Source organism: Paroedura picta, chromosome 11, assembly GCF_049243985.1.
Source record: "Paroedura picta isolate Pp20150507F chromosome 11, Ppicta_v3.0, whole genome shotgun sequence".
Lineage (NCBI taxonomy): Eukaryota > Metazoa > Chordata > Lepidosauria > Squamata > Gekkonidae > Paroedura > Paroedura picta.
Window position 1 is genome coordinate 39,546,499 of NC_135379.1, and position 24,636 is coordinate 39,571,134.

Below are 24,636 nucleotides of genomic sequence, written 5' to 3' on the forward strand. Positions count from 1 at the left end.
CACTTCTGTGTAGGGACTGTAGCCGGAGAAGCCTCGCTGGGTGAATGAAGCCTCACTGGTTTGTTGCTTTCTGCTCGCTCTGAGAAAAAAAAAATGGCGATCGCTTCACTGGAAGTTCGGAGGAGAGAGCCAGGGGGAGGGACTTGGCTGGAACTGCAACAATGGGAACACACAGGTCTTTTTCGCTAGTGTTGCAGATTGTTTGCAAGAGTGTAGCGCTTTTCGGAGGGTGAATCCACTTTTCCCGATTTCCCTTTAAGCGCTACAACGAATTGCTTTTTGTGGGACTGTTTCAGGAGTGTGGCAGATTGTGTGTGATGTTTTGCGGAACTGCAATTTAGTAGCATTTACAATTTGCAAGCCTTCTGCTACATTAAAGTCGTGCGGAATGGCCCTGAGAGTAAGCAATGAAGTGGCTAAGTTTGCAGATGACACAAAGTCGTTCCGGTTGATGAGAACCAGGGAGGACTGTGAGGAGCTTGAGGGATCTATTGAGATTGGGAAAGTGGGTGTCAATGTGGCAAATGAGGTTCAGTGTGGGCAAGTTCAAAGTAATGCACACTGGAGTAAAATATCCTAATTATAAATACATGTTGATGGAGTTTGATCTGGCAGTAACAGACCAAGAGAGATCCTGGAGTTGTGGTAGATAACTCATGGAAGACGTTGACTGCAATATAAAAGTCAAATGCTGGGCTGGGGATTATTATTGAAAACCAATCAGCCATTATCATAATGCCCTTTTATGGTGTGGCCTTATTTGAAATACTGCATAAAGTTCTGGGCACCATACCTCAAGAAAGGTATTGCTTTGGAAAAGATGCAGAAAAGGGCAACTGAAAAGGTTAAGGTGGAGGACTAAAGGGCTCTTTAGATTTGAGAAATGACACCTGAGAGGTGACATGATAGAGGCTTACAAAATTATGCATGGGCTAGAGAAGGCAGAGAATTACTTTTCTCCCTTTCTCACAATGCAAGAACTTGTGGGCACTCAATGAAATGAATGAGCTTAGAATAGAAAAAAAGGAAATACTTCTTCACTCAAGGAGTCATTCTGTGGAATTCACCACCACAGGAAATGGTGGCAGCTACAGGCATAGAAAGCTTCAAGAGGAGACGGAGTAAAAATATGGAATAGAAGTCCCTGAATGGTTATTAACCACAAGATATTCATTCATTCATTCATTCATTCATTCATTCATTCATTCATTCATTCATTCATTCATTCATTCATTCATCCATCCATCCATCCATCCATCCATCCATCCATCCATCCACCCACCCACCCACCCACCCACCCATCCATCCATCCACCCACCCACCCACCCACCCATCCATCCATCCATCCATCCATCCATCCATCCATCCATCCATCCATCCATCCATCCATCCATCCATCCATCCATTCAATTGATTTCTATACCACTATTCCATATGGCTCAGTATTGATGAATACTATGCCTGGGCAGTGATGCTCTGTACTCTAGGTGCTTTAGCGGGGGGGGGGGGGGAGAGTGAGAGGGTTTCTGGAGTTATGGCCTCACTTTTGGACCTCCTGATGGCACCTAGGTTTTGGCCAAGGTGTAACACAGAGTCCTTCCCCAGCTTTTCTTCCTCAACTTTTCTTGGTCCTTCCCCAGCTTTTCTTGATGGGACATTATTATTGCAATAAAGCCAAACTTTGAAGGTTTTTCTGTGTGATTGAGCAAGGTCTTATAGTATCTTTGGCTTCTCCTGTCTTTCCCAAGGAAAGGAAACCCTGGAGAGCTGAGTGTCCTTAGTAAGAGATAGCCCTGGAGATGTCTTATACAGAGCATGGATAAATGCCCTTCACCCAGATATTTCTTTAAGATGGTGACTGGTGTTGTTGAGACAGAGAATCTCTTCACCAAGATTTAATTTTATTCAATTTATTTTGAACCATCCACCAAGCTAAAAAGCTCAGGAAATAATAAAATAACTGAACTATCAGAAATAGAAGGCACATAGATGTTGGAATGGGACTGAGGACATTTTGGAGAAATTTTATTAACCTCCTAATTTATTGACTCTGAATAGTGTGAGGGAGGGGAGGGGAAGGGAGGCCACACTGGGTCCTCAAACCTGCTGCCATTGCCAGGACTTAGTGTGGCCTTGGGTGCCACACAGGCACAGGCCCTGGCAGCTGCAAGGGCCATATTACTGGAGGAAACTACCGTCCTTCCCCCACCTTCCAAAGACTGTCCTGGGACTGTTACCGGCAACTGACTGAAGGTTGGTTAGGTGGCATAGCCCCTTTGTGGTAAATAGCAGGTGGAAAGGATTGTTTTGAAATATCAACACTCCCCCCACCCCATTTGAGATCTTTCCACCTTATCTCAGCAAGTGCAATCAGCAAGGACACCTTGATGGGGTCAGCTCCAGATACAGTGCTGCCATAAATCTGTCTAGGCAGCCTGATGACCCGAAGGAGCTGAATGAGTGATCTTTTTGAATGGCCCGGACTTTACTGGAAGAACGTGTCAGTAAACTCCCAGGAATAGCCAGCAACCAGCTGTCCAATGTTTATCTTCATCTGAATCCTCAAATACAGTGAGCATTGAGGATGAGGATGAGGAAGGTTGAGGGAGTAAGGAACCGAAGAGTGATCCAAAGACAACCGGGGATCCAGTGGAAACTGCAGTAGCCTGCGAGATGAAATTCAGGCTGTGCTGGGCTTTTGAACAACCAAAAACCTCAACTGCAGCTGTTTGTTGCCATCTAGTGGCTGTCTAAGGTCTTGACAAGTAAAGAACCTGAGAATCCTCTCCTTCAGTTCCAAAATTTGTTACCACAGAGATCTAGCTTCCTCTTCTATACAAGTAATCAGTGATATGGCCCAAATCCTTCCCAACCACTGCCAGTGATGATGACCCTGAATGTGGGGAGAGAAGACCTAAGAGTTTCCATTAAAATGGAAGATCAGTGTGAAATTTCCCCAGAGATGGGATTAGATACTGATGGGGGTGGCAAGGGAGGATAGGCTTCAATTCTATTATTTTTTACTTTTGAACTTGGTATTAAATTAGATTAGTTCCTTGGAGGATAGTAGACTTAAAGTGGGTAGGGGGTGGTGAATCTGAGTAATTAAAAGTATTTCTGAAATTAGTAAGTTTTTGCTGGAGATCTGAATGGCAAATGACACTGGCTTGATGCACCATCTGGTTGGGTGGGTGATGTAACAGGAGGGAGTACAACTGGGTCAGGGATCCAAACAATAGGAGGGCATAGCAGATACAGCAGTGGGAGGAGATTAGACAAGAGAAGAGGAGGGAGATATCATTGGCCAATGGGAAATGGGCCATGGCTTCCCCTTCTAATCGCCATCTCATCACCAGAAATGTGGGGATGGATGTTAGAGTAGTTAGCCCATTTCTGACACTGATGCTGTGCAATGCCACATTGATTAATAAGAAATCCCCAACTATGCAGGCATACTTTGCTGAGCACAAGGTTGACTTGGCATGTGTGATCAAAACCTGGGTGAGAGAGGGTGAAACAGTTGCATTGAAAGAACTGCCACCAAGGTTTTCAGTCCTCCATCAGTCCCAAATTTTGGGCTGAGGGGGCGGGCTAGCAATGCTGGTCTGGAAGACTTACTCACTTGAGGCACTTCTGGTACCAAAGATCCCAGACATTGAAAGTGTAAGCCTAGGTTTGGATTTGGTCATCTGCTTGGTGTACCACTGTCCTAACACACCACCAAATGCCCTGTTGGGCCTCCTGGAGTGGGCCTTTCTGTTCCCCAGACTGCTAGTTCTGGATGACTTTAATGCCCATGCAGAGCTGCCAGCCTCAGGGCATGGCCTTGACCAGTGGCCCCCAACCTTTTTATCACTGGGGACCACTCAACGCTTGACAATTTTACTGAGGCCCGGTGGGGGGGTAGTTTACTCCTCTACTCGCAACCACTGCCCTAACGCTCTCTGATCGCTATGGTAATGTTTAAACATCCCTTCAAAATAAGATACAGACACGTCACAACAATGAACATAAGGAACATTTTATTTTCATGGAAATTTTAACTCATGACAATGACAAATCAATGGGAACCCTGAGCTTGTTTCTCTGCAACACCCAAAGTGTGTTGTAAAGGGCTGGGGGGGGGGAGAAGGCGTCTTTTGCGGCCCACCTCCAATTAGTCGACGGACCACATGTGGTCCGTGGCCCACAGGTTGGGGATCGCTAGCCTAGACCAAGTTTGGCCATAAAGATGCTCAAGCTCTCACAGGTTGTTACTGGTATGACCCATCAGGCAAGCCTCACCCTGGATTTGATTGTACAAGGATAGATGTGGATCTGGTTGCAGTAAACACTGTTCCATGATTAGACCACTGTTCTTTGAAGGCCTGGCTCTGTATACCACCCCCTCTCTGTATAAGTGGAGGGCATATTTTGGCCTGCTCACACAGCTTTATGGGTCCAGATGATTTCTTGAATGCTCTGTTGGACTCAATAACTCTTGTTGACTGGCTAGATCCACTGAGGCCACACTGTCTGGTAGTTTGCACAGGGCATCTCACTGGCAACAGCACAATGTGGGAGTCAGACTGGGACCAGTGATAGAAGTAACTCTGCCAGAATCGGCTCTGAATCCAGTACCAGTGGCATGGCTCAGGAGCCACACAGTGCCCAGTGAAGTCACCCAGCCTGGGAGCCCAGCCAGTTATCCTGCTGGCAGCCAAGCTGTATAGACTGTTAGTCCCTGGAAAACAAGTGAGCAGAAGATTTTGCATCTTTCCGGTCTTTAGAAAGGAACCTACAGTTGTACAAACATATCCCCCCCCCCCCCGGTGTTATTTTCTAAGGTGTCTTGCCAAGTTCTCCAGATGTTTCTCCAAGAAGATCCCTTGCCAGGGAGTTACTGTGTTATTTGGCTAATAAGATCAAGCTTGTGATAAGAAGCAGCATGAAGAGGAAAACTAAGTGACGTGAGAGGGGCTGGGGTGAGGGGAGAGATAAGATATCAGCCTTCTGAACAGCATTTAAAAATTGGAAAGAACAATGTCCTCCTCTGGCAAGCTGTAAACACCACATTTATAGGAAGAAATCATCTCTGAAATTGAAAGTGATTTATTTTTGTTTAAAAGAAGAAGGGAAGAGAGCCTCTAAGAATTCATGCCATGCACAATATAGGCTCCACCTTTGCCACTTGTGTGTGTGTGTTGTTGTTTTTTTTACCGTGGGTTAATAACCTATGACGCAATGGAAAGAGGAGAGTTGTCTGGGGAGGATGCTGCTCACTATGTGTAGCTTTGGGATCCTTGATCTGGCAGTTCACTCTGCTAACTGCTGCCTTGTGAAAAGATTTATTGGATGTTGCTGTCAGAGCTGCACATAAAAGGGTCGGTCTTCCCTGAGGCCACTTTGCAAGAGATGAAGCAAGGAACATCTTGTTAGTTGGTAAGTGTCTTCTTTTGCTGCTTACCAAAGACTGTTCAAATGTTTCAGGTTTAGTCCCTGTTGACATGTTTTAAAGCGATCTGCTAGACCAGGGAACTTCTCCTAAAGTGCAAATAACATTTTGCACAGATGGAGAGGGATTTGTTTCAATGCACATCAAATGATGGCAAAGGTACGAAGGTCTCAGTCTTTACAAATGTTGCGGTCTCTGTGTATACCCGCTTGAATTGAATCCCCGCTCTTAATTTCTGATGCTTGTTGCAAATGTTTGTTTTCAGGATAATTACTCCATCCTCATGGAACGGTAACCATATGTGCTTGCTGGTTTAATCCAAACTATTCACATCCCATCTTTTCAGCACATGACAACTTTCCTTACCTTTACCACTACTGTTCATCTATATGACACTTGCCTACAGAGGTAAAGAAAAACATATCCATACAAATGTATTCACTCCAAGTAAAGTCTGAGGAAGAGTGCTTGCACTCGAAAGCTCACGCCTTGAATAAATCTTTGTTGGTCTTAAAGGTGCTACTGGACTCTGATTTTATTGTGCTACTTCAGACCAACATGGCTACTCATTTGAATCTCACTTTTTAAGTGTTATTTCCCCCCCCCCCCAAAAAAAAGGGAATTTAAGCATGAGTTAGTTGATCACTTATTTTGCCCCCCATTGATGGACCTTAAAAGTTTTGGTGAAAACCACCACAGAAATCTGGTTAAGAAGGAAGCCTAGAGGCATTTTACAATGAATAAGGGTAGGACCAATCTGCTTTTCCTAGCTTTTAGAAGACATTACAGATTCTCCCCGCTCATCAGTTTCTAGGAGGTACACTGTTAAATTCTGAATATTTTCCCCTTAGAAGATATATCCTTCTAATTTACGTCAAATTAGAAGACTGTAACTGTGTATAGGATTGTATGGTTGTCTTCTCTCATACACACATACACACTTTTTAAAAACTAGATAATAAACTAGACAGGACACAAAACATAGAAGACGCTTTGCTCCTAATTTTGTTTATTGCATTATTGAGTAAAGCCAATTAACTAGGGAAGGATTGCCAATGAAATGTAACATCAAAACACCCATGCAATAGATACAGCCAGAGAAAACACACTGAAGGAAGGCTATCTGTTATCTACTTCCCCTTATAATGATAAGCAAATTGTTTGCATTGACTGACGGACATTTACCATAGACATACAATTTTCACTCTGCATCAAAATTTAATTTTTGATATCATCATAACAGTATTTTGTTATTTCATAGTCTACTGTCTTTAGTTTTTCCTCTCCATGGGCTATAAATACAAGGTTAATATATATTCTTTTCTATATTACAATTGTTAACTACAGTGTATGTGCTTTTATAAAGTATGGGAATGTAGAGGAACTTGATGCAGCTAAAAAGGCCAAATTCCATTGGAATTGCTGGATTAAGTTAATCACAACTGACTTTAGCTGGATCATGTCAGAGATGTTTGTAGTAAAATAATCTGTATGTGTTTTGTTGTAAGTAAAGCCTATGTAGGAATCAAAGCATTAACTCTTGAAAGTTCACTGTACTTGATTATTATTTTTAAAATCTGTTGGATATTTTTGAATATAATTCAGAGTAATTGAAACTGATGACTTAAAGCTCTTTTTTTGAGGGAGGTACAAACAATCCCGCTTTCCCTTGCAAAACAGAAACTAATTCCATTTATCTATTTAAAACAATAAAGTAAACCATCTATATTGTTCCAGCTGAAACTTTTATATATACACTAAAACATCTGTAAAACAGTATATAAAAGCAGGTGCAGATGATAAAATTCAGGCAAAATATAACAGCAATATCATTTTCCATGTTCTGTGTAGTTTAATGCTTAGAGTGTTGTAAGAGGATCTGGACTGGGAGACCCAAGTTCAAATCCCCATGGTGCCATGAAGCTGAGGGCCAGATTAGATGTTACATTGCACATGAATTCACCAGCAGGACTTGTAGCTGCGGGTTCCAGATAGCAACTCCACTTAGAAGTTCCAGAGAGGCCCAATTTCCAGAGAGCCAGTTTGGTGCAGTAGTTAGAAGTGTGGGCTTCTAATCTGGCATGCCAGGTTCGATTCTGCGCTCCCCCACATGCAGCCAGCTGGGTGACCTTGGGCTCGCCACAGCACTGATAAAACTGTTCTGACTGAGCAGTAATATCAGGGCTCTCTCAGCCTCACCTTCCTCACAGGGTGTCTGTAGTGGGGGAGGAATGGGAAGGTAACTGTAAGCCGCTTTGAGCCTCCTTCGGGTAGGGAAAAGCGGCATATAAGAACCAACTCTTCTTCTTCTTCTTCTTCTTCTTCTTCTTCTTCTTCTTCTTCTTCTTCTTCTTCTTCTTCTTCTTCTTCTTCTAATTAGAACCAAGTATAGATGAAGGGAATCTTGCCTTGCTTTGAACAGGAGTCAAAATGACTTCTGGGGATGTTGTTTGCCCTGGCAGGGAGCTGCATATCCACTTGTATGTGCACCTTCTGGGATGTTTTGACACAAGAATATGGTATGGGGGAAGGAGAAGGAACCATCTTAGTGATTCTAGGGTCCAAGTCAGGATGGAGCCACCCCCTGTGGGACAAAGCAAGGGCAACCACTCACTAGTGGTTGAGGTGGGTGGAACCAGCCACCAGAACCCGGCTGGCTTAGCCCTAAATGGGATAAGCATGTACACCTGACAGAGTGTAGAAAGCTACCTGAGCCCCAGAGTGGATAGGGACAAATGCTGCAGTGGTGGGTAAGGCAGGGTATGAACTGGCTCATGAATTGGCTAATGAATTTTGTTTGGTTTCTGGTTCACCAAGTCAAGTTCATGACAAATCATGAACTTTGACGCTGCTTCTAGAGGTTTGTTTCAGTTCACCAATGGGTCCATTTCCAGACAGACAAGATATTTACCAAACTTCAAACCAAAGGAGGTGAGGAAGTTTCCCTGTGAGTTTGGTGTCACTGATTTGCTCCTGAGCCATTCTGGGGATGCCACGAACCACTAACCACACTGAATTTTCCTGATTCATGCTCATCCCTAGTGGTGGGGATCTGCATGCAGGTCTCTTGACAGTCAGGACCCCCCATATCAGGCCCCAGGGCCACTGCCTGATTGTATGTTTGTGTATTAAGTGCCTTCAAGTCACTTCTGAATTATGGTGACCCCAAGAATCAATGCCCTCCAAAACACCCTACTGTGAACAGCCCTATTGGGTAAGACCAACCCTGGGAAGGAGCATTGCTCCAGTGGAAGAGGCTCTGCTAGCATAAGAGGCAGGAAGGGCAATTTTTGCCTGATTCTCCTCACTATACTCCTCTTCTACATTGTCTGGCCTCTGTATCCTAAATGGGACCCCTGTCTCCCGATATAACCTTTTAGGCATGCCCAGGGGGTTGCTGGGGAAAAGGATAAAAATGTGCCAAAGGACCCAACTAAGTGTATATAAACTTGCACATAGATATGGAAAATTAATAAAACATCAAAGTAATTAGATAGCGTGTTCAGAAGTTGCATTTTAATTTGAAACTGAACCACAGGAGTCAGGATATGTTCACACCATTGGTTTCCTCAGATTTTGTTTTTGTTTTGTTTTGCTGTTTAGTTGAACCTTGTTCCTGGGCCCAAACATGCTTGTTTGTACTGCATGCATGCAACAATTGGCACAGCTATAACAAGGGGCAAGAGAGGCACACAGGGTGTGTGAAAGAGCAGTGCTCTTTGAAGTGACAGGTTGGGACATTGTGCATTCGTTTTCCAGGAACCAATAGAAGATACGAATTTGGAGGTTTTCACCCACTTGGAATGTTTTGGAGGCATACAGATAATTGGCTCCCTATAGTAGATTTCAGTTTCAAAGAAACCAAATTAACGTTTGGCAAGAAGAGAAGCAATACCTCACAAATTACATAGCATAACATTTTGAAACTGATGACCAAGTTCCATTACAGGAAAAAAGATATTAATGGATAGATTTCAAACTATAATCAGCATATATAAACCAGCTGTTGTATGTACTAGTTTTTGAACAAAAAAGAACATGACAGCTAGAACAGAAGAATGCTGAGGTAAATAAAATTTACTATGAGACTGAAAAGAAGAAGAAGAGTTGGTTCTTATATGCTGTTTTTCTCTACCCGAAGGAGCCTCAAAGCTACTTACAGCTCCCTTCTGTTTCCTCTCCCCACAACAGACATCCTGTGAGGGAGGTGAAGCTGAGAGAGCCCTGATATTACTGCTAGGTCAGAACAGCTCTATCAGTGCTATGGCGAGCCTAAGGTCACCCAGCTGGCTGCATGTGGGGGAGTGCAGAATCGAACCCGGCTCACCAGATTAGAAGTCCGCACTCCTAACTACACCAAGATGGCTGTTAAAGAGTTTCAAAAATTGACGCTAAACAAATAAATGGGTAAAATCCTGCTGGGCTAACGCATTGGTTCCTTGGTGTCAACTCATCAATCATCTATTATATGTGCTAAAAATCCCCAGATTTGTATTCATACAGATATTTGTTTTCAGTGATTGGAGTTTCATTCACTGCTGAAGAGACCCCATTCATAAAGTGGGTCTGCTAGACACCATGTCACTATATCAGCCCTTGATTCCATTTCAGAAGAGGATGTATAAGCATAAGGATCAAATTAAGTTTCTCTTGACAGACATGTTCCCAACTGTAACTCTGGAGGTAGCCATGCTTATATTGATATCTATGTCTTTTAGGAAAACTTTTGTTTCCAAAGCAGACTACAGAGGATGATGTAGAAATGTAAAAATGTAAAAGGTAAAGGTATCCCTGTGCAAACATCAGGTCATGTCTGACCCTTGGGGGTGACGCCCTCTAGCGTTTTCATGGCAGACTCAATACGGGGTGATTTGCCAGTGCCTTCCCCAGTCATTACCGTTTACCCCCCAGCAAGCTGGGTACTCATTTTACCAACCTCGGAAGGATGGAAGGCTGAGTTGACCTTGAGCCGGCTGCTGGGATTGAACTCCCAGCCTCATGGGCAAAGCTTCCAGACAACATTTCTGCAGCCTTACCACTCTGCACCACAAGAGGCTCATAAATGTACAAATATACAATTGTATTTTATTTTAAACTTTATTTTAAACTTTCGTATTAAGTTTGAAATCTTTTAATCTGAATTTAGTCTGTTAATTTTTTTGTTTGAATTGTTTAAGGCCATCGGCAGTCTGGGCCTGGGGTACCTAAGGCAGGAGTAGTCATCCTGTGGTCTTCCAGATGTCTGCTGGCAGGGGATCATGGGAATTGTAGTCCATGGACATTTGGAGGACCACAGGTTGACTACCCCTGACCTAAGGGATCACCTCTTGGCCTATGTTCCCCGAAGAGCATTGCTCTCCATGAATTCCAACTGGTTGGTAGTCCTTAGTCCCAAGGAAGTATGTCTGGCCTCAACCAGGGCCAGGACATGCTCAGTCCAGGCCCTCACTGGTGGGATGAGCTCCTGAAGGAGATAAAGGCCCTGTTGGGGCTGACTCAGTTCCAAAAGGCCTGCAAGACAGAGCTCTTCCGCCAAGCTTTTGGTTGGGGTCAGTGATCCTATAAATCAGTTGGTGCCTCCCCTGGATAACCCTCCATGGAGAACTACTACTGGCAGTTTATATCTGAAAGAAATTGCATAGTTGCACTGAGATGTTTGTAGTTTGCAATTTTATGATTTGTCTATATTTTATTATTATGGACTACTGTTGTTTACCCACCTGAGCCACTAGGGAGTGTGGTTCATAAATAGAAGAAAGAAGAAGAGTTGATTCTTTATAGGCCACTTATCTCTACCCAAAGTGATATCAGAGCAGCTTACAATAACCTTCCCTTTCCTCTCCCCCACAACAGACAACCTGTGAGGGAGGTGAGGCTGAGAGAGCCCGGATATTACTGCTTGATCAGAACAGTATATGAATGAATGAATGAATGAATGAATGAATGAATGAATGAATGAATGAATGAATGAATGAATGAATGAATGAATGAATGAATGGATGGATGGGTGGGTGGATGGGTGGGTGGGTGGATGGGTGGGTGGATGTTGTATTTTATGGCATAAGGCTATGACAATAATAAACTTATTACTGTAATAAACTTACTACCATGTCTCTCTGCTGAAAAGCTTGGAGGTGATAAATGATTCAGAATGTGCTAGATTTTACTTGCAACACTGAGCTAGTTTCAACTGATTTTCTGCTCCAGCTGCAAACTCATTTGAGGTATAAAGCTGTAATGTTGCCGGCAGCAACTGGATTTTTTATTATTTTTATTTTATTTTTTTTGTTATTCCTAGGTCCATATCTTGGATCATCAGTACCCAAACAGAAGATGTTTCTGATTTTGTTCCTCATTGTTCTCGGGACACAGACTTCTATAACACAGAAACCTGGTACTCTAATATTCTTTTGAAAACATATCAAGTAATTTTTCACATGATGTTAATATCAGTAGTTCCATGGGTGTAATTGTAAACTCCCTTGGAGATGGCTTTTGTAGTTTTTTTCTTGTGATGTTCTTTTAGAATGCTGTCTGCATTTGTGCCAAGGGTTCTTTTTTAAAGTATATTCTTTATTTAAACAGTTCCACATTGTAGTTGGTTGGATCCTACAACCTTAGGGTTGCCAGGCAGTACCTGGCTACTGGTGGGAGGATTGGAGGGGTGCAAAATCATGAGACAATTCTTTTTTTTTTTAATGCAGCCTTGTATACTTACTGAAAGTACTTACAAAATATGACGATTGAGTTTTCCTCGATTCCTAGAGCCACCTTTGTCACTTCCAAAAGTACATGAAACTGAATTTTTAAAAAAGTTTTCCACCAGGGGTTTAGCAGTCATAGTTTTTCTGCTAACACAGAAGGAAAGAGAGTTGATCTTCTCTGATTCTACTGTCCTCTACAATCATATACCATATGGCTTCCCCCTGTTATTGCGATAGATTTTTGATCTAAATGGGCCCCTTCTTCCTCCTCTACCAGCAGAAAAAGGATTCAACCCAGGGCTTTTCTTGTGATGGTACTCACTAATACTGAGTACCAATGCTGGGGGGGGGGGGAGGCTCTCCAAAATTCTAAAGGGGGAATTAGTGGGAATCTGTACTTTTTATTTCTATTGGATTTTTTCTTTTACAAAAAAAAACACTGATCAAACCAAATCTTTTTATTGTCTGAATATGTCTGTGTTGAGATTATGCACTCACTTGAGTTCTCTGGTTTTTTTCAGCCTTTGAGTCTACAGATGTTGTCCTCTTGATTGACAGTTCAAATGCCCTTGGCAGAAAGTCTTTCCCATCTGTGAAATCATTTGTTAACAGAGTAATCAACAGTCTGCCAGTAGGCCCAAACAAATATCGTATTGCTCTTGCCCAGTACAGTGATGATGTGCACATTGAATTCCAGCTGGATGAGTATAAAGGCAAAACCCCCATGTTAAACCACCTTAAAAAGAATGTTCTGTACAGGGGTGGGTCTTTAAGAACTGGGAATGCCATACAAAAGGCCCATGAAATGTTTTCCAGAGTCCCAAGAACAGACAGAAACCAAGTTGTGGTGGTCACAATTTCAGGTCTTTCAGAAGATGACGTGAAAGGACCTGCTAAAAGACTGCAGGATGATGGGATCAAAATAATAGCTTTAGGGACACAGGAGGCATCCGTTCAGGAACTACAATCAGTGGCTACACAACATTTTTTCTATAACTTTGGTACAGCAAAAGATCTGGCAACATTTTCTCAAAATGTATCCACAGTTATTGGAGACGCTATACAAGCTGATAATTCTGTGATCATCTCGACTCCTAGTCCACCAAGAGTACCTGTAAATGATAGCAAAATATCCCCGCAAGGTAAGGAAAGCAATACATTACAATCACAATAAGGTGGTGGTGGGGGCTAGAGTTATCTTAGCAGCCCCATAGTCAAAACCTCACCCATACCCATGGTAAGAGGAAGTCAGGACGTCTGCAAATTTTAGGAAACCAGAACGGCAAGCATTGCGAGCAAATCAGTAGGGAGTGGCCCCAAAAGACCAACACAACCTCATTTAACTCTAGGAGTAACTTCTTTCAGATGTGGAGAAAGAAGAGGCAAAGAGGGTCAAATTCATTCAAGGAAGACTATTTAAAACCACAATATTTGAAACTCAGACAGGAAAGGTGAGGAAAAGTACAAACAGATATAAAAAATATGGCAAACAAACAACGGAGCAGAAGCAGTAAAAGGTGAGGAGGATTCCTTTAAGTGATGGAAGGCTAGTCTGAATAAGGTCAATAAAAGGGTGCACAGGTCTTGGCAAATTACATGCAAGTTGGTGATTAAACAGGTAAAAAGGGACAATGAGCAAAATATTGCAAAAATTTAGACCCGTAATAAAAATTTATTCCAATACATTAGTAGTGGGAATCCAGCCAGAAGGGCAAGGGGACCCTTGAATGGACTAAGGGGGTAGAAGGAGGATTACAAAAAGATGGTATAGAAATGGAAGAGATACCAAGTGATTCTTTTTTTTTTTTGGCCTCTGTTTTCATTGTGGAAGATGGGAGGTACTTGTCCCATCCAGAACTGCCGATTTCAGGAGGGATATTGAAACACCTGAATCGGATTGAGGTGACAAGTCCTACAACTGATGGGCAAATTGAAAACTGACATATCACCAGGCCCAGCTGACATATACCCCAAGAGTTCTGAAAGAACTCAATGTGAACCTCGGGGTCTCCTGACAAAAATATGCAGCCTATCACTAAAATCTGCCTCCATTCCTGGGGAGTGGAAGGGAGTTCTTGTTTTATAAAGGTTCCAGAAGAAAAGGGAGTTTTAAGAGATGGGGTTTGGGTACTGGAAAGAGTGTACCAGCCTTCTGGAAACTGAAATAGTCAGAGAAAGCTGGTGGTCCCAATGGTGGACTTGCTGATGACAACTTGGTTTTGGGTACTGTGTGGGACACGGAGTGTTGGACTAGAGGTGTCATTGGCCCGATACAACATGACTTCTCTTGTGTTCTCACTTACTAATGCTACAATGCATGTGAGCTCCATGTGAAGCATGACTTAAGAAGGGCTTGGGTATTTTTCGACATGTGGAACAAAGCAGATTCAGGCCCTTTTCAGGGAAGCCATTGCATTGTGCTTCTGTCCTGCACCCCATGCAGTAATGGTTGTTTAAAAAGTCTGCAGGTGGAATTGCCATTCCAGTGCCATTGAAAGGGAAGGAGGATCTCCCCCTTACTTGTAAACACCTGTGGAGAGTGGCAGGATACACTCTTCCCATTCACTTCTTAGGGTATGTCCATTGACAGGAGAAAGAGGATGCACAGATTGACACAGATTGGGCAGGAAGCTGTTCCTGTTGGCTGCAGAGAAAAGGACGTGCAGTAATGGGTTTAAACTACAAGTACAACGATATAGGCTAGATATCAGGGAAAAAAATTTCACAGTCAGAGTAGTTCAGCAGTGGAATAGGCTGCCTAAGGAGGTGGTGAGCTCCCCCTCACTGGCAGTCTTCAAGCGAAGGTTGGATACACACTTTTCTTGGATGTTTTAGGATACTTTGGGCTGATCCTGCATTGAGCAGGGGGTTGGACTAGATGGCCTGTATGGCCCTTTCCAACTCTATGATTCTATGATTCTATAATTCTATGATACATACATCTTTGCAAAGTCTTATCAAATAAATAGCCCCAACCCAGTTACTAATATGTGCCATTTCCTCCCAGTTCCACAGTGTCTACGCGATTCAGTTGCAGATATTGTATTTCTGGTGGATGAAGGCTTTTCACCTGAAAACACCCGCTACGTTGAGTCATTCCTGAGTGACACAATAAAATCTCTTGATGTGAAGGAAGGATGTATACAGACTGGCCTCGTGACCTACAGCACTGAGCCACAAGTAGTATCATTACTAAAGACCGAAACAAACAAAACGGATCTTCTGCAGAAAATTCAGAGCTTGTCACCAAGGGCAGGGAAATCAAACTTGGGTGCTGCCATTAATATTGCCAGGAAAAGAGTTTTTGATCAACGTACCGGGAGCCGAAAGACTCAAGGAGTGGAACAGATAGCCACTGTAGTCACCCACAGACCTGCAGATGACAACTTAACTGAGGTAGCTACCCTTCTTAGACAGGATGGAGTGACTGTGTTTGCCATCGGGGTCGAAAGAGCTAACATTACCCAGTTAACTGAGATCGTATCATATCCACCCGAACGAAACGTAATGAGATCTCCCACATTTTCTGACCTGCCAAGTCAGACCAAGACTTTCCAAAAGAAACTCTTCAACCAAATACAGCACACACTTTACGTCCAATCTGAAAGACGACTACAACTCCAAACAGGTAAAGCCTTTCATATGAGAATTCAGTTAATAACCTGTAATTAAGCTTTCTGTTCCTTGTTTTGTTCTTAAAATCCAACTGGCCTGAGCATGTTTAATTTTTTACATTTGCTCTATACCTTTCCTTGAAGAAAAGTCAGTAACTTGGCCAGTCTACAGTTTCCTTGTTTCACTGGCAAAACTTGCTAAGAATGTACGATAATGTCTCTTTCAGTCCTTCCTCTGTAAAAGAAATCTCATTTCTTTCATTCCCCCTCATTTTCCTATCCATATCAACATTTCAAAATGTCTCCTCCAGATGTTTTCTTTCTCCTCCATAACTGGGAATGTCAATTCTCTCGTTCTGGGTATCCCTTTTAATCTGTTTGAAATAGCCTATGGGCGAACATCGCATCAAAATCACAAGATGTCATAGTCCCACTGTATACTGCATTGGTCAGACTTCCCCTGGAATACTGTGTGCAGTTCTGGAGGTCTCACTTCAAAAAGGACATGGACAAAATTGAGAGGATTCAGAGGCAAGTGATGAGGATGATCTGGAGCCTGGGGACCAAGCCCTATAAGGAAAGGCTGAGGGACTTGTGGGTGTTCAGCCTGGAGAAGAGGAGGTTGAGAGGGGACATGATTGCTGTCTTCAAGAATCTGAAAGGTTGTCACTTAGACCATTTATGTACTGGGAACTTCACTGCCCCGGCTTCTGTGCAGGAGCACAAATTGGGGGCGGATGAGGTACACCAGGCCAAATGCTCCCCCATGTGGGTGCAGGAAGAGATGGGGCTACCTGCTATGACTAAAACTGCAGCCTGCAGCCTGGCATGAAACCTCCAGTGCATAAATGGTCTTAGAGGAAGGCAGGGAAAGGTTCCTATTGACAGTAGATAAGACCTGCAGTAATGGATTTAAACTACATGTAGAACAGTACCGGCAAGATATCGGGGGTAGGGAATTCACAGTAGATCAGCAGTGGGATTGGTTACCTATTGTTTCTAGCTGCACTTTGAAGGGCCTGTCTAAGGAAAAACTGTCTAAGGAAAAACACCACTTTATAGTTCCCTGCAGTGGTGGCAAAACTTTGGTTCTCCAGATATCCATGGACTACAATTACCATGAACCTTTACCAGCATTATACCATAAGGGACTTATGGTAATTGTAGTCTATGGATATCTGGAGACCCATGGCTTGGCCACCACTGCTTTATAAACTTTTTCACTGGCTTGATCAGGTTTGAGTGATATCCAATAGGGTTATACAGTTAGATACTGCCGAGACTAAGGGCCTTTTCGCACGAGGATCTTTGTTGCAAATTGTTTGCGGAATGAAAAATCGCCATTTAAAATAGTGGAATTCGTCGTTATGCATACCTGCCTTTGTAGTGGAATCAGTTGCGTTTTTTAGCGTTTCCCTCAGGCTTCCGGTCTCGTCAGAAATCGCTAGAAAGGAAGCGCTATTGCCAAGCTCGTCCCGCCCCTGGCTGTCAAGCAGCCAATGGGCAGCCGTTAGCATGCTCCCAAACAGCCCCTTTCCCTTTAAGAAAGGTTTAAAAAAAAAAAAACCGACCCATAGCAACGAATCTAGGTAGATTCGTTGCTACGGAGAGACCCATCCAGCTGCCTAATGTGAGCTGTCGTTTGATTGTATGATCGTTTGCACGCTGCCTCGAGTGATAAAAAAAAATTCCCCCCCCCTCTCACGGGCCCGATTTTTGGCTGAATTTATGTGTAAAAAATAAAGGGACTTTATTTCAGCAAACGGGCTTTTAAGTGGTTTGTGCTTAGTGACTAAAGGTGAAGGACTGAAGCCAGGGAAGCCTCTAAACAGAAAGAGGCTCGCCGGTGCGTTTATCCCCGCTCGCTCGGAGAAAAAAAAATGGCGATCGCTTCGCCGGAAGTTTGGAGGAGAGAGCCAGGGGGAGGGACTTTGAAGAACCAGCAACAATGGTAACGCACAGGTCTTTAGCGCTACTGTTGCAGATTGGTTGCAGGAGTGTATCGCTATCCGGAGGGTGAATCCACTTTTCTGGATTCCCCTGAAAGCGCCACAACGAAGTGCTTTTTGCGGGTCGGTTTCAGGATTGTTGCAGATTGTCTACGACGTCGTGGGTTATGGCAAATTAGTAGCGTTTCCAATTAGCAACCATTGTGCTATTTTGAAGCCGTGCGAAATGGCCCTAAAAGTTACCCAGAATCAGACTAACTTGGAATCAGATTGGGAAGGCTATATCTGAGGCAGTCAGAGTCTTCAGATCTCTTAACATCAGGGCCCTCCAGGATCTCCAAGAGTTCTGGAGGGCTTGCAAGACAGAGCTGTTCTACCAGGCCTATAGTTGAGGCGAAGTATCTAACACTGAGTTAACACTGGCCTCCCTGCCCCCCAAATCCCCACTCAGACTCCCTTGACATAACCCACCACCCTCAGAGGGCAGGCTATAAAAATAAAGTTGCTTTGGGCTGATCCTGTGTTGAGCAGGGGGTTGGACTACATGGCCTGTGTGGCCCCTTCCAACTCTATGATTCTGTGATTCTGATGGCTTGGTTCACCTTATTCAAAGGGCTGTGAAGTCAGACCCATTCGTTCTATTCACTTGACACCTAGGGAATCTCTAGAAGAGAGGATGGACTCATTTGGTTCACTTGGGAAAAATCTGCCATTTTCTGCAAATATAAAACAATGAACAGACATCCAATCCAATCTTAATGGAAATGGAACCCAACAAGTATTTACGATTCAACCACTTTTCTAAAAATTCTTTAAACTGATACATCTTCCCTTTCTCAAAATGATAATTTTTCCAGTACACACTCCTATTGTCAAAATCACCTGAATTTTCTTCTCAACCAGCTCTTCTCAAACAGCTCTTGGTTCAATATGGTTTAGTGTTACCAATTTATAAGTGAATATTTTGATGCAATTTCCTGTGCTTAATGTTTGTCCTTATCTAGGCTCAATGTCTAATTCACATCCTCTTTTCTTGTAGGATGCCTGGACACAGAAGAGGCTGATATTTACTTCCTCATTGATGGCTCTTCAAGCATTCACCCGTCAGATTTCAATGAAATGAAAACTTTTCTGAAGGAAGTGATTAAACTGCTTAATGTTGGGCCTAATCATGTTCGATTTGGAGTTGTGCAATATTCATCTTCTTCTACTGTTAAATTACACTTTGCGCTTGACAAGCACACTATAAAAACATCTTTAGAAAGAGCTATCAATAATATCAATCAGTTATCAGGAAATACATATACCGGAGAAGCTTTAATATACATGCAGCCGTTATTTGAAAAGGCGAGGCGACAACGTGGAAACAAAGTGCCCTGCCATCTCATTGTGTTGACAGATGGAGAGGCCCATGATGATGTGAAGACACCTGCCAAGATACTGAGGGATGCAAAGGTGACCATCCATGCCATTGGTGTAAAAAATGCAAATGAAACACAACTGCATGAGATGGCAGGCTCAAGGGTTTACACCGTGCAACAATTTGACTTCTTGAAAGATATTAAAGCTGAGATTGTCCGAGATTTGTGCACTGAAGAAGGTAAGGGAAATACCACTGGGAGTTCTCTCAATCAACACTGCCTTGGTTCATAAACAAAGACAGCAATCCAATCCAGGTCTTTACCTCTAAGGGTGCATGAACATCTGGGGTTCTGAAAACTACTGAAAGAACAACTGGATGCTATGAAGGAAATACAAACTCCCAATTGGGGGTTGCCAGCCTCGGAATTGGGGGTGGGGGTGGGGGAGGCTGGAGTTCTCCTGGAATTACAACTAATCTCCGTACTACACACCTCAGTTTTCCTGAAGCACATGGCAGCTCTGGAGGGTGGACTTGATGGCATTCCATTCTTGCTAAGCTTCCTCCCCTTCACAAACTCAGCCCTTCCTAGAATATTGTTATAATTTATTATTATTAAATAATTACTTATCTGTTCCACTTGATATTTCTGGTAAGGCCTAGGAGGAGGAGCTGGTCTCATGGCTTAAGTGCCACTCAGTGCTTAACACCCACTCAGGGCGGCTGCCTCCTCCCCCACCCTGACCACACTCTCTTCCTTCCACTTCCCTCTGAGGCTCAGAGGCTGCAGATCCCTGCTGCATGAAAGCTGCTCTTGCCAGTGAGTTCCTTTCCCAGAGACCTCCAGCCTTCAGCCTTTCCTGGGGGGAGGGAGAGTCCATCTACAGAGTTCTTCCACACACACATACCCATCTAGTGCCTGTTGTATTTATGAATGCAGCGGGCTTTGCACCTTGTTATGTTATAATTATCATTTTGTTATCATTATTATTTATTTATTTAGAAGATAGATTTGTTGTCTCTCAAGAGATATGCCCATATTTGTTCATGTTGTTTTATTTCATTAAACAGAGTCATTAAAGAAGCAGGCATAACCTTCCGGCTCAGCAAGATTCAGAGCATATTTTGACTTTAGGTATTGACTGGTGCAATGTCAACAAATATGGGCATGTTGAACCAGATCAAAAATATTGTCTGGCTTTTTTTTTTTTTGTCATTTTAAGCGTATCATCTTAATGATGACCTGTTTTCTTTCCGTAGCTTGTAAGGAAATGAAAGCGGACATCATGTTCCTCGTGGACAGCTCCAGTAGCATTGGAGACGATAATTTTAAGAAAATGAAGAGCTTTATGAGTCATCTGGTAAACAAATCTCACGTCGGCTTAGACCAAGTACGCATTGGTGTTGTCCAGTTCAGTGACATCGCTAAAGAAGAATTCCCACTAAACAAATATTCGACAAAAAGTGACATAATTGAAGCGATTACAACAATGGTAGCCATAGACAGCTACACGAACACTGGGCAAGCTCTGGGATTTGTGGCGGAGTATTTCAAGCCATCCAAAGGGTCACGAACCTCTGTGAACAAAATTCTCATCTTGCTGACAGATGGAGAAGCACAGGATGCAGTGAAAGCCCCTGCCATGGCTCTGAGGGAAGATGGTATCACTATCTATTCAGTTGGGGTGTTTAATGCCAACAAAACACAGCTCGAAGAGATAAGTGGGAAATCTGAGTTGGTGTTTTATGTGGAGAATTTTGATATTCTGAAGAAGATAGAAGACGACATCATTTTTGGCATATGCAATCCCTACGAGAGTTAGTACTGCTTCCCTTTCTTTTGGGCGCCTACGATGGGGGAGGGGGGCCTGCTTCATGAGGAAATTAAAACACTTTTCTCTTAGAAAGCCATCTTGTCTTCCACAAGTCTTCGGCATGGCCTTGCAAATTTCACTCCTCAAAAGACGTAAATTCCAAAGGAGAAAGGAAATGAAATAATCAGGAATGTTATATGAGTTTATTGTAGGGTTCTTTTAAAAGCTGATAGCATATTGCAGGCAGGAATTGCGTAGCGGTAGCCAAATTCTATGAAATTGTTTGAGATTGCACAATACCAACTTCCTCAGTGTATATACATGCATTCACACACACTGTATTTGCACCAAAAATAAGATGGACCAAAATGTTAGATTAATTCCCCCACAAGTTAGTTCATACGCAAAGGGAAGAGTTTGGCTGGTGACAGGCAGGCTGATTTGGGTAAAGAGATTAAACATTCAGGAGCCACAGTAGAAAAGTCCTGCCCCTCATAGCTGTCCAATATGCTGCAGAACTATTTATGGCTTTGGTGATAATGTCCCTTGAGGTATGTAATAGATCTAATACAAAGGTTTGAAAGTTTGTTGTACAAAGCTTTAAAAACTTGTATTGGATTCTTTAATATTGGAAACTGGAATTAATCCTGGTCAAAGTAGGAAATCATTCTGTACCTGCTTGCCATTGGCTCCACCCCTGAATTGGGATGAAATGCTCAGAGATTATACCCTTTAGTTTAAAGAGTGTCACTTAACATTGCAGGAATATCGGAGAAATCTTCCCTCTTCTACAGGCAATTAGAATTCTTGCTAGTCAAGTGAACACCATGAAGTACAAATTGGCAAATAATTTTCCCCTTCCTCTCCCATTATTCTTGAGTACAATGGGAGGCATCTATTTATTTTAAATAAAATCAAGTGTATGAGTGAGCTAAATGCTCCTTCTCAACACCCCTGTAACTTGCTATGATAGGTGCTTTGAACATTTTCCTCCCCGGGAAAAATGTTTCAAGAACCATATAAAGATGCAGAACCCCTCCCCAAACCATTAAGAATGTGCACTTTTAGGTGGAAAACAGACGTGGTGAACACATAACCACTCACCAGAATAATCCTGTTTCCCCCCTTCCCTGTAATAAACAAATCTGCGAATACTGAGTCATTCTTCCGCCTTCTGATGTCTTTTGCTCAGAAAAAAAAAATGAAGCCAGACAGCAAGGCATCAGAACGGAATGTCAGAATATTTTCTGTTGAAATTTGGACCCTTTGCTATATTTCCAGATGGAGTGTTGTTTGGGATGGACCTTGATTGGTCAATTTCTGACTACATTTCGAATTCAGTTGGGAAGCAAATCATCAGTCAGTGTGGTTCATTTAAAATCTTGTACCAAACAACAGTGTTACTGGTGCATTTTATTTCAGTTGAAGCTTCCATGTCATCTTCAATGACAACTCAATATACTACCAAAATCTCACTAAATTGTGATTAGAGTACCCTTTCTCAACTTTTTTTTTACCATTAAAAAACCCCTGAAACGTTCTTCAGGCTTCGAGAAGCCCCAGAAGTGGTGTGATCATGCAGAATATAGTTGGGAAGCATATTTGTGTATATGACGAGGGACCTGGATGCTGCGATGGGCAGGGTTAGTGGTGGATGCAGCTATCACAGGCTTCTTCTGCCAGGCTAATGGGGACAATATCTGTGCAATCCATAAGAGCTGTGGCCAACTTTCCTTCACTTAGTTGTCTGTGCCTTTCTTCCTGCCCAGAAACCTGCCTGCAAGTCAACTAGACTAATAGTGTATGTTTCCCCCCCTCTTCTTTCCAGAGTGCAAAAGGATACCACGTTTAGATGTCGTATTTGTGATCGATAGTTCTGGCAGTATAGGCTATGCAGACTACATCCTGATGAAGAACTTCATGATTGGCTTGGTCAATAAATCCGACGTTGGCAGCGACCGGGTTCAGTTTGGAGCGCTGAAGTATTCTACCAATCCAACATCACTGTTCTACCTTAATAAATATAATAAGAAATCAGATATCATTTCAGCTATTCAAAGAGACCCACATTTGGGTGGAGATACCTACACAGCTGAGGCTCTTAAACACTCAGAACAATTCTTCACGGAGGCGCATGGCAGTCGGCACCGTAGGAACGTTCCCCAGGCTCTTGTAGTGATCACCGATGGCGAGTCACACGATGCAGCAAAACTTGATGAAGTGGCTACAAGACTCAGGGCCCGTCACATTGAGATTTATGCCATCGGGATAAAAGGAGCAAAGACGGATGAGCTTCAGATCATGGCAGGACCAAACAAACCTTATTACTACGTGGATCAGTTTGAAGGACTAGAAAACATCACCACGATATTATCAGATGAGCTGTGTGATCATTCAACGCCAGGTAAAGTATTAATTCACTGTTGCTCTAATTTTAGATTCCCCCCCAATATTAGGAACAGAGCACTTTTCTACGATATCTGTGGCATTTGGTAATGTTGGTGAAATAGAATAGTTCAGTCTGAACAGCTAAAGCATAGAACAAAATAGATCTATTTATTAGAATGTATCCCTTAATTACAAATTAAAAACAATTGTGCACAGGATTGCACTGTCTGTGATCTCTGTGAACTTCGTGATCCAAATGGGGATGCAGAAATAGAGAAATGGAATGACAGGATGGGGGGAATGCAATGACAGTAACCATAGCTGAAATGGGGGGGGGGGAGACAAAAACAGAGAGCAGGAATAGTAGTAGCAGGGGAGGAATATAGCAGCTGAGGGCTGAAATGGAAAGAACGAGAGAGACAACTAACTAATGTTAGTTTGGGGGGGACAATAGTAAAGTGAATGGGATGCCCCCCTGGTAGTTCTTTGTGGGTCCCCACTTGCAAAATCCTATAACTCTCTTTTAAAGGTAAAGGTAAAGGTATCCCCTGTGCAAGCACCGAGTCATGTCTGACCCTTGGGGTGACGCCCTCTAGCGTTTTCATGGCAGACTCAATACGGGGTGGTTTGCCAGTGCCTTCCCCAGTCATGACCGTTTACCCCCCAGCAAGCTGGGTACTCATTTTACCGACCTCGGAAGGATGGAAGGCTGAGTCAACCTTGAGCCGGCTGCTGGGATTGAACTCCCAGCCTTATGGGCAAAGCTTTCAGATGGCTGCCTTACCACTCTGCGCCACAAGAGGCTCTTATAACTCTCTTTTACTCAACTACAAATAATCCCACAGGATCCTTTCTGATTTATTGTGTCAAGGATTTATCGAAATGCTGTAGAGCAGTGGTCCCCAACCTTTTTATCACCGGGGACTGGTCAACACTTGACAATTTTACTGAGGCCCAGGGGGGGTAGTCATTTGCCGAGGGACGTCACCGCTGCCTGAGCCCCTGCTCCTCTTGCTTTCCCGCCAGTGCCCCTCTCTTCCTGCTGCCCACTGGGGGGCGCTGCCAGCAGCAACTGCACAGTGCTATGTGGAGTGGGAAACCCAAGCCATGGCAGCCGCTGGAGAGCACCAAAGGTGATCCAGCGGCAGAGTGCCAGGGCAGCTCCCAAGGCAGCAGCCAGGGAGGAGCATGAGGAGGAGCCATGGCCCGGTACCGACTGATCCACAGACTGGTACCGGTCCCCGGTCCGAGGGTTGGGGACCACTGCTCTAGATGGGTCATCTGAAAAATAAATAGATGTGAAGGCAAAGTGGTGGCAGGTTACAGTAGATGAGCGATTGGGATGTGAGTGTCCTGCATAGTGCAGGGGGTTG

At 43.3% G+C, this 24,636-nt stretch overlaps 1 protein-coding gene across 1 annotated transcript in view; it reads left to right on the top strand.

Moving 5' to 3' along the window:
• The first annotated feature begins 388 nt into the window (after positions 1-388).
• The window catches only part of LOC143820171 (collagen alpha-6(VI) chain-like), a 71,098-nt gene continuing 46,850 nt past the window's right edge, over positions 389-24,636 (top strand). The window contains exons 1-8 of the mRNA XM_077302637.1: positions 389-551; positions 5,380-5,421; positions 11,733-11,828; positions 12,660-13,280; positions 15,146-15,766; positions 18,741-19,301; positions 20,322-20,879; positions 22,704-23,279. Coding sequence (XP_077158752.1) covers positions 389-551; positions 5,380-5,421; positions 11,733-11,828; positions 12,660-13,280; positions 15,146-15,766; positions 18,741-19,301; positions 20,322-20,879; positions 22,704-23,279 — 3,238 coding nt within the window. The remainder of the gene's footprint in view (positions 552-5,379; positions 5,422-11,732; positions 11,829-12,659; positions 13,281-15,145; positions 15,767-18,740; positions 19,302-20,321; positions 20,880-22,703; positions 23,280-24,636) is intronic.